Source organism: Adelges cooleyi, unplaced genomic scaffold (genome assembly GCF_023614345.1).
Source record: "Adelges cooleyi isolate 19-005CV unplaced genomic scaffold, UGA_ACOO_1.1 ACOO_flye_CR_arks_rails_tigmint_CR_PRNA_23, whole genome shotgun sequence".
Taxonomy (NCBI): domain Eukaryota; kingdom Metazoa; phylum Arthropoda; class Insecta; order Hemiptera; family Adelgidae; genus Adelges; species Adelges cooleyi.
Genome location: NW_026095893.1, coordinates 15,299,989 through 15,311,355, shown reverse-complemented (window position 1 = coordinate 15,311,355; position 11,367 = coordinate 15,299,989). Strand labels below are relative to the sequence as shown.

Below are 11,367 nucleotides of genomic sequence, written 5' to 3'. Positions count from 1 at the left end.
TATCAGCGACGATATGTATAATATATGAAAAATACACATATATGAGGCGTTGCGTGGCATTGGGCATATGCTGCTCGTGTAATTTGTTATAAGTGTCCATTCTGATTTGAGATTTCTGTGGCAGGTTATCAGTACATAATTTTTACAGGTGTAATTTCTTTTATGTTAATAACATAGATAATAAAAACATCTATGGTTATTAACCAACTGGAAAAAGAAGTCACCTGTTACTTGTCAAAGCAATGTGAAATCTAAGTGAGGGAACGGCCGCCCCTCTATAATATAAATATTACTCTGTGTATCCAATTGTATCTCATTCATACATACATTGTATTATAATATACATAATACGGTCACAGAGTAGACTAATCTATATCCTGTGATACGGCATTACTTTCTGAATTATATAAGTCGAAAGTCGATGTTTCATTGTACCCTATAGCAGCTGCAGTTGACTTGACCTATTTAATTCCGTTCTTGCCTCATTATCTTCCCCCTTGGTTAAGTTTTGAGTAGTGATAACTGATAACATTTATCTATCGTTGAGATAATGTGCTATAGAAAGTGAGTGTATTTTAATATTACTTCGACAGTCATTCTAAAGAGGTGGCATGTCGATTGTCGAAGCGTGAAGCATGAGCGCCAGAGCCCAAAAAAAAGAAATGTATCTGAGTTGAGTGAAGGTTATTTTCTTAGTTTTCCATTCCACAGACTGCTGTTGACTTGCATTCACATCCATTGCGTAATAACAATTTGACAACATAATCGACTATTGAAGATCTTAAGGATTTCACAGACTCGGTAATTTTAATATTTTAAAGTTCAGTAGAACTGCTCAAATTTGTATAATAACTATTATTATTGGTTGTTCTATTTTCATAAAAGGAATTCTCTTATTATTTTTAAATTAAATAAATATTAATAAATTAGGTTTATTATTAAGTTATGACTAAATATATTTATCATTTATGTAAAAAACCTTTTTAATGATTGTAAATAGTGATTTAAGACTTACTTCATTGTAACAATTTCAGGGGTAAAAATATAAAGAACAGTATCTCAGTGAATGATAAACAAATAACCAAAATAAAAATGATAATTTAATTAAGACAAGTCTTAATTCAAGACAGATTTTTATTAGTATAAAGGATTCATACTTATAGTTACCTACAAATCACAGCCAGATTTTAGCATTTGTTTCAAGGTACTGGTTAACTCCTAATTTTTATTGTAATAAGGAGTCCAAAATATATTTTTATTTTTAAACTATTATAATTTTATTAACTTGAAACTTCTCTAACAAACTATTTAAAAAGGGTTCCACTACAAAAAATGTTGGAACCTATTTGTATGTTACTAACAATGTAATACTATTGTTAATAGTTCAAAAACCTTAGTTGTTTTAAATAAAGGATTAAATTTAATACAAATTTGATTTTTTTTAATGGTTAAATGAGAAAAATTAATTTATGTATTTTTGTAATTTATGTTAGTTTCTAGTGTTTTAATGATACTAACACTAAGAAAACTCAGTCAAATCACCTCAAAAAATATTTAAAGTATGTTATTTTTAACACTGCATAGTAAAATTTGTTTTATATAGCATAAACCTAACGTAATTGGTTTAATCCTTCACTGCTACACCCACAATTACATGTGAAATGGAAATGCCATTTTCGTGCTACACTTGCACATATACGAGACACTAAAGAGGAACACTAAATAAAAACTATTGGTTTTGTTACTATCCTCTGCATTATACTAAAATTAATAGAGTTTACATAACAATTAAGTATAATACATATTATATTCATTCTCTGCTTATTTGCGGGGGTAGCAGTATAAATGTTATAAATATATAAAAAAAACACATTGCTGCAATTCCTATATCAATGGTATTGTGCAGGTATAGCTCAAGTGCATATTTTAACATTTCATAGGAACAATGTTTTAAAATTCATAATACCTTATCATTGCATGTATTTAATTGACTTCAATGTTCTCTAACATCAAAACTATGAATCTCATGCTTCTTATATTTGAACCAATGGGCTGTATGTTGTATGTTATTGTATTGATATTGATATTGCTATTATTATTATTATTATTGTATCAATACATAACTTATGACACCTATGACTTATGACACCTGTGCAAGTTGCATATGTGCCACCTTTGTCATTAATATAATCTATAGGTTCGGTTAAAAATAGTTGGCATGTTTATTTAAGACTCAAATAGTCATAAACAATTATTAAATAATAAAGATATTTTTTAAGCCTATAATTAACAGTATAATTTCGTTCATTTGGTTCATTTTATGTTTTATATACAGTTTCATACTTGAATGTCTAAACTTAAAATGGTCCCTCAAAGCAAATGTGCTTCTACACTTTCAATAATACTCAAGCATACTGTTTTTAGAACTATAATATTTTCACCAAACTAAATATGACAATAGGAAAAGGAGTAGCCAAGTTGATAAGGCGACAGTGTGTTAGAGCTTACTGTCGCCAGTTTGACACTTGGTCATGGGCGCTCCATTTGCCGGTCAGGCAATCGTCCGATGAATAGGAATCGCCATCCCCCTCTCTGGCGACAGTCTAATGACCCATTCCGGATAGCAAATCTGTCTAGAAATCATCATCTCATGATGGCAGCGTTGTTGGGCTCTAAATGCCCATTAAGCTTTGATGAAATATGAAAATATATTCTATGTTTATATATAGATAATTTCTATATTAATTTGTTTAACACTTAATTTCAAATTAATGTTTTTTTTAGACCATTATTTTCCTCCAGTATATAAAAAAATTAAAGTAAAACTATAAAAAAAAGAAGGTTATTAAATTTATATTTTAAAATATTTACTAAGTATTCTAAATTATCCTAGTGTAAAGTTCTTTTAGTAACTATTTTTTAGTAGAAGTTTTATGGTGAACAAATAAATGCTTACAAATAGTGTTATCATTGTAATTAGTAATTAGTAATTTGTTTTACTTTAATAGCTTGATTATCATATTATTAACTGATAACTCATCGCTCTAAATTGGATAAGGTTATGTTATTAGGACATTCTTTAAGAATTAAACTATTTTGTTACATAATAAAATATTAGTAAAACATAAAATGGGCATCGTCCAAAACCACCCCTGTAAATTTATTTAAATAAACTACACTAATCCACAGCTAGTTGACCAATGATGGGTTATTTTTGTCTTTCATAAATTTTGTTTGCAATGCCCATTCCTATTTTTCACAGTTTTTGTTATGATAATGTTTATTAAAAACCGCTACTGCTAACTTACATTTTTTTTTTAGATCTGATAAATTAAGCAATTTTTTCTTTTTATATTATTATAGAACACTTCTTTTTTACTATTTTTCGATATTAAGTATGTATTAAATTTCATTATTATTGATTTATCTTTTTTTTTTTTTTTCAATTTTGGTAGACTTGACAACTTTACCGTAAATAAAATTTAGTTCCTACTTCCTAAGGGTTAGTCTCAAAATCCCAAAAACTTACTGTTAAGACATAGATAATGTTTTTCCTACTACTTAGTATCCACTCATTAAAGACTGTTACTTTACCATTTGCTCAAAATTTTTAATTACAATTATTACTTTGCATTTAAACATTGCATCAAAATTAAATTTAAATCAGGGGTTTCCAACCTATGGCCCGCGGACTGATTCCGGCCCAAGGTTTATAGATAATATAAATTTATATGTTCTGATAATAAAAAAATGTATACTGGTAAATACCCTGGTCCCCGCCTCCCAAACTATTATAGCTGGCCATGTAGAAACGTATCTCAGATCCAGCCCGCCGTAAAAAAAGGTTGAAGACCGCTGTGTTAAATTATAATTGATGCTATGACATTTTGTTATAATGTATATTGTGTGGGCATTGCTTAGTACTCATAGGGTTAAGTGAGGGTAATTATAAACAAACGGAACAAATGTAACTAATATTTTCTTTGTAAAAAAAAAAAATTCTTGTACCTCGACCCAAAAACCCCCACGTTTCATGTGCGTATCGAAAAACAACACTATTCTTCTACTTTTTCTATGCTGGAGTGTTGTGTTATGAGTATAATTAACAATTCCTCGCCAATTAAAAAAATGTTTTTTTCCGAAATTAAAATTTTTTCAATATCGAACAATCGTTTTACACATTTCAATTGTAAGTTTAATTAAGGAAAATACAAATTAACTGCTATTTTTCAAATATGGCGACTATCTATAATTGAAGGGGTCCGTGCAAAAACGAGACAACTCTATTTTTTTAAACTTTTCAAGAAACAAAAAAAACTATTTTAAAAATATTGAGTTTAAGTTAAAACTAATGTTAATATCAATTAATATATATTAGACCATGATGAAAAAGATGACGTAGTACGTGATTTGATTAAGGTTTTTGATTTGAGATGTGAGCTAAAATTAACCCAAAATTGTTGGAGCTATCTTGTTTTTTGACCCGAACTTTGTATTTATTATTTCAATTTTTTTGTTTATCAAAAAATTATTAATATTATTTATTCTTACTTTAAGACAACTGATTTTAGTGTAGACAACATTCGGCGCAAAAACCAGATAACTCCGGAGCTATCTGGTTTTTCAATGGAAAAAAAAACCAGACAGCTCCAGTTCCATTATATTTCCTTTACCGGTGGTCGGATTTGTCTCGTTCTTACACAGATATACTCGTCAAATTTTTCTTAATTGGAAACGGCCAAAAACCCATTTTTGCCAAAATTGGAGTTGTCTCGTTTTTGCACGGACCCCTTCAATTGGGGTCGTATACTATGCTTAATTGATATTTTTGGACCCTGAAATTAAAAAAAATTAGTTGGTCTCAATCTAGTTATGTCGCGCATATTTTTTAAATTGTACCTGACGTATCTTTTTTTAGTATATACTTTTCAGAAATAATATCTTGAAATAATAGATTAGAAGTTATCTACATTAGCTTTTTACTCGTTAAGTATACAACAATCTCGAGTAGTAACCAAGTTTTAAGTACCGATAATCGATATAGTTCGACTTAACTTTCATATTTCGCCATTATTATTATTATAATTTCTCGAGTCCGTCACCACTTCATTTTATTTTTGCTAATCTATACATTGATAAAGGAGCTGTGGGTTCGTTTTGTACCATTATTTTAACTTCATTGCAGGATGTGCCGTGTCGTGCTCGTGAAAATATTTCGAATGCCTAAATGTGCCACCAACCGAAAATGTCAATATAAATGATCCGTCTGGGTATGTCTCAAGCATACCTTGTCGTTAATCACATTCTTACTTCAATTTAATTCCATTTGTCTGATTTCTACAGTCTCTTACATAGTTACACCATATTTCTATTTTTTATTGACTTGGGTTATAACATCACTTCCATTACCTATATGTTTATCATTTTTGGCCAAACCTATCTGCGTTTTTATTTTTTATATAAAAATTATTTAAATAAAAAACTTTTTTACTTAGATACATCCAGGAAATGATTTTAAAATTAAAAAAAACGGAGCATAGTAAAAGTGAGTTTTGTAGTATTTAATTTGGATCTGTATTTAATGTCATTAGAATATTTCCGTAAAAAGGAATCCCATAAAATGTAACACAGTTTGCAAAACAAATTTTGTTTACGTGTAGAAAAATAAATAAGCAAGAAAATTGTAAGCCACATTTGTGGTTATATATTATAAAATAGTTATATATTTAAATAAACACAGCCAAAATAATAATCCTCTATAGCATATACGTATTTCGGCAGCAAATATGTATATACATTTTTTTTATTTTGTGAAGCTTCAGTTCTAATTTAATTTTAGATATTTTTACGATACAAAGTAAAACTACTTTAATTTTAAATGGCTTTTAACTGCACATGTAAATTTAGGAAATTATTGCCAATATATTTAATAACTACTTGCTTTTGGTTTTAAATACAATAGTTAAAATCTGATCCTAACCTGTTGGCAAAATCCCGAAAAAAAGAAGCTTTAGAGGTTTATTTAGAAATTTAACATTGGAAGAATAGAGTATTGGAATTTAGCTTATGGACCATATTTTGCTTTTGAAGGCCTCCACTGTCTCTCTTTTGAAGTATTCCAATAAATATCTAAAATAAGTAATGTTGATTCCCAAAAGCCTAATCGTGTTACTCTTCATAGTATGCTATTTTTATATGACATATATTCAATTCATTTTAGTGGTAATTTTATAAAAAAAAATATGACCACAAGTGATCGTTAAGCTACAAAAAATCCATAATAAATAAATTGGGTTAGTAAAAGTATTTAAGTAGTGAAATACTCCTAAGTTGATATTTATATGTGGTTTGGTATTATGGTTTTATTTCTGTATTATTTATTTAATGTGGCCTAAAAATTATGTTTTGGGTTGTATCTATAATAAAAACAAATTGCTTAACATTTTTTGCAAAAGATGAAAGTTTTAATCATGTCTAATTAGTATGTAACTTAATATGTTATAAATTATATTAACCATTGTTGCAGGTTTTTAAAAACAAATTAAACTTAATCATAGTTTATTATATTTGGAATCAATATTTTAAATAACTACTTGGACATTTAAATTTAATTATAAAATTACTGCTTAGAGAATAATATTTGTATGAAAATACTATAAATATTTAAAAAAAAGAATTGATAACTTGTCTTAAAGTATAGAGTGTTTATTGTTAAATAATAATAGTTGTTTTTTTAAGTTTAATTATTTATTTAATTATTTAATAATTTCAGTTTTAAAACAAAATATATGTTATTCTTAGGGGTATGGCATGGCGTAAAGGTTTCCATGGCACGTGTGGTTAAGTTGAGTCTATCACTGCCTAAATCTGGATGAGTAACTAAGGGCCAATGTCATGTCCCTACTACACGTGTTTCATATTTACATAAACCTAACCAAGCTAATAACCATAGATATCAAGGCAATATAAAAAAAAAAAATGTATTATTTTTGTAAAATTATTACATTATTATTTTGTAGTATATTATGTAGAAATAATCATAAATTATTGTCAAATTAATAAAATATCTAACCAGAAAACATTATATTCAAAGAATAAATAAACAACCTGTGGTTTTGTTTAAAAAAATGGTTTCCTGTTATACTGCTACAATACTTTTTTAGATAACAATTCAACAAATCAATTTGACAAGCTATAACTTTTTTTATTTATTTGTATTTTAGCTTCTATGCTTTTTTAAAATTATAACTAATCGGCTTAAGTTAAATATTAACTAACAGTTGAATACCTACTAAAATAGTAAAACCAGAGACTTATCAGAGAGCATAGAATTCTCAAGTACCTACTAGGTAAATATTAATATTATAGATATTAACTATCTAGGTGTGAATAATTCAATTTTTGAGTAGTTCTTATCTTATGTTCTTTAATATTATCAAGTATTAAAAAAAACCAATATGTTACTTCAATTAAAAGTTGCCTACTATACAAAACAATAGTATTTACAAATATTTTCTTAAAGTTTAACAGTTTTTTAAATATTTATATCTTTTTTAGAAAAAACGATTTTCTATACATTTAACTATTAGTTAGTTAATACAAGCTATTTTATATTTTGGATGTTTTATAGTTTTGAAAAATGGATCACCATAATCACCACCATATGGATGAAACAGATTCTTCAACATTGAATCCACTTGTTGGAAATGGTTGTTGTGACACTCCTTCAGAAAATGGAACGGACCATAATATGGTGCATCACATGATGTCTGTAAGTATTATTTTCAAAAATTGTACATAACCCTCGGGCACTCTCACGAAGGAACTATATGTTGCATGTTTCCGCGGGTAAGAGTATCTAGTAGAAGGAGCTGGTGCCCAAGGGTTAAAAAAAATTGGCACTATAAATTAGTTTATAGGCAGAATGATTTTATGAAATTAAATTAATACCTAGATTAGTTGGTTATGATAAAGAATCTATAACTTGATTATTTAATTCTTACACGACTACATTATTTAAATTGACTGGTAGATACTAAGGTTTAAAGCTTGCATTAGGTTAAATGGGTTGTATCTAAGATTAATTATTGTAATCAAGTATTAGAGGGATGGTAATATTTTTTTATATATCCTGCGTTCTATCCTCCCCCCTCTTGAGCTCTATAGTGGTTTAACTAGAGCCTCGAGTGTCAGGAGACCTAATATTTATTTCCCCTCTATATGAGGATAGTTCGCGAAGAAACACTTAATTATGTTTAAAAAATTTTATTTTTATTTTATAAAGAATAAAATAATATTATCTAATGAAAACTAAAAATTACAAGTTTAAAAAGTATTACATTTTTTTCTACAAAATGTGCCATATTTAGCTAAAACAAATAATATGTATATGTTTGTCCAAGAAATTTATTTAGCAGAAAATATGTTTGTATACAATATGCTAACCTTTAAAAATACATAGAACCAGTATCTTAGTTACTATTTAAATCAATAATAACCCTTAATTATTTTTATAGATGTCCTTTCATTTTGGTACAGATGAAACTGTCTTATTTGATTGGTGGAAATTTAATACTACTAGCGGTCTTATATACTCCATGGTAGGAATATTTTTGATGGCTACTTTGTATGAAGGTTTGAAATATTTTAGGTAAGTTCCATTGCATTTTACTTGAAATGTGTATTTTAATTATCAGTTTTTTTATGATAATAATTTATTATTTATTTAGAGAATATTTATTTTGGAAATCTTACAATGCTATACAATACAGATCAGTGCAAATCCCATTAGAAAAAGGACCAAGTGATCCTGTTTCACAGTAAGATTACCTAATTTATATACATGCCTTAATTATTAGAAGTAATTAAAAACAATGACATTTAACTAATAATAATAATGAATTGTTTGATAGGTTATTTTAAACTATCATAAAATAAAAACATGTGTTTGCTGTTTTCTCATGATAATTTATAATTCTACATATTTTAACTTAGAAATATATTTCTTTTTACAAAAGTAGATTAGGTAATAGTAATAATTTAAGATTTCCTGGGATTTATGTTTTGAGAAAAAAATAAAGGGGCTTATTGATTTTTGAATTTAAAAAAAAACGATTAAAAAGTTATTCTGCTTCATTTCATTGTATACATTTGTTTGTAGAGTTATAATTATGTCATCCCAAATCACAATATAAAAGGAGGCATTAAAATTAAAATATTAAAAGATTTCATACTCATATCACAAGATATTATATTAGGAACAAAGCAGATGCCAAATATTAAGTCAATACTTTATTTTTATACCTAAATAAACTTTAAAACTTAATTACATTTTTCTTTTTTTTCACCACTTATGTCACTAAATTAATTTTAAAGTATATGCTGACCTTTAACCAGAATGGTTTTCAACCAAACATAATTTTGCATTTAAATACTAATTTTATTTACAGAATAGTTGGCAAGGTGCTTTTTAAACAACCGCTGTAAGTTAAATAGAGAGGTGTTAACAATTCTGCATGTTTTTTTTGTTATAATTTATAAAATAGTATATTAATTATATTAGTAACAATAGACATATCTGTGTGTTATGTTAATATACATTAGAATTAGAATTTAATTAATTACTGGATAATATTAATTCAGTGCTTAGATCCATTAAATATATTTTAGATAATAACAAAATCATTGTATTAAGGACTTCTATATTGAGAAATCAAATGCATATTATATTTGTTTATGCATATAATTGTAAATTTTCCCACAAAAAATTGAAAGCAGTATAAATGCCCCCACGCGAACGAAAATATACTTTTTTAACAAGCGCTCAAAGTTTAAGCTGCAACCAGCATTGCTAGATGGATTAACCACCACAACATTTTAGTGAAAAAATTTGCTCCTTCACTGTTTCCAAACCTAACAGGAACAAAATTAATTGTAACTCGTTAAATTTTAATGAGCCATTATTTATAAGCAATGGTAGAACAAAAACTCAACATTTTTTTACTAAATGTGAGGCGGAAAAGGAAAAGGGCCCTCGTCGCAAGAATTTGAATTGCAAGAGAGGCCAAATCATTAATCAGGGTTGGAAACATAGTTAAAAAATAATAATTATGTTGTCTGCACTTTATTTTAATTGTTGGTTAAATTTAATTTATTCAACATTTATTTATTTTAATTTTTGATGAAATTTAAATTTACATTGTTATTCCTTACGTAAATAAATTATATAAAATATTTTTTTAAAAGCTGCTTAAAGGAAATTTGCTACACTTCTAAAAATATTTTAAAAATGCATGCTGCTTAAAGAATATTTTTAATTTTTTTAAAACGAAATTATCTGTATTTTTCTTGTATTAAGTCCAATTATTGTGATTTTTTCATTTTTAGTTTGTACGATTTTTTTTAGTTTTTGGGTGTTTATTGTACTTATTTATTTATATTTATTGCTTTGTTGAAAAATAATTTTTAGTTAAATTTATTTTCATTATAAATTGAGTATAATAAATAGTTATTTTATCAATTTTATTTATGTATATATATTATATTATTATTATATTATATATATATTAAGATTTAACTATAATAGTTATTAATAATATTTTGCTGATTTAATATTTTTTTTTTCAGACCAACAATGTTAAGTTCAACACACTTTCTTCAAACACTCCTACACATTATCCAGATATCTATAAGCTACTTATTAATGTTAATATTTATGACTTATAACATATGGTTATGTTTAGCTGTTCTGTTTGGTGCTACTTTAGGATACTTTTTATTTGGTTGGAAAAAATCTGTTGTTGTTGATGTCACTGAACATTGTCACTGATAATATTATAAAATATAAACTATGTGGATATCCCCTACTTTTTTTTAATTATAAAACATAAAATTATATTTTGTAATTCCACATATTTGGAATTAATTTTATTATTTAAGTTATACGATATTATTGAAACTTAGTAAATATACTTAATTGCTATTATTCATTTATTTATATTGAATTTGTATTGTTATTATTTTAAACAGGGCCATTGAAAAGGTATATTAAACGAGGCAGCTGCCTATAGAAAAATGAGTGAAATAATGTATTAGAAATGAGTTTGGTTTTAGGACAATGAGTTTTTTTAATGAAATTGATTGAGCAAAAAAAGATACTTTAAATGGAGTTCAATTTTTTCGTATTAAATTAATATAAGGAACTGTATAAAATAGGTTTCCAAATCAAATATTTTCAACTTTTAAGTGGACATTAATGAGGAAAAAAAGTACAAAGTACTTGACACTAAAACAGTGTATTTTAGCTTTAAAATATAATCCTTAATTGATTTTCTTTGTTAAATTTTCCAATTAGTTTATAATCGTATA

The 11,367-nt window shown here is 26.5% G+C and overlaps 1 protein-coding gene across 5 annotated transcripts; it reads left to right on the top strand.

The window, feature by feature from the left end:
* The first annotated feature begins 469 nt into the window (after positions 1-469).
* On the top strand, positions 470-10,996 carry LOC126835285 (high affinity copper uptake protein 1-like). 5 transcript variants are annotated; one of them, XM_050567772.1, is made up of 7 exons: positions 470-801; positions 1,035-1,204; positions 7,631-7,771; positions 8,517-8,650; positions 8,730-8,819; positions 9,450-9,482; positions 10,627-10,996. In XM_050567772.1, the coding sequence occupies exons 3-7, from the start codon at positions 7,640-7,642 to the stop codon at positions 10,826-10,828; spliced, it is 591 nt and encodes a 196-aa protein (XP_050423729.1). In that variant the 5' UTR covers positions 470-801; positions 1,035-1,204; positions 7,631-7,639; the 3' UTR covers positions 10,829-10,996. The 5 variants fall into 5 exon arrangements, with proteins under 5 accessions (XP_050423729.1, XP_050423728.1, XP_050423732.1 ...); XM_050567773.1 differs by lacking the exons at positions 470-801; positions 1,035-1,204 and adding exons at positions 5,137-5,270; positions 5,496-5,545; XM_050567771.1 differs by lacking the exon at positions 1,035-1,204 and having other exon boundaries at positions 497-801.
* The last annotated feature ends 371 nt before the right edge of the window (positions 10,997-11,367 follow it).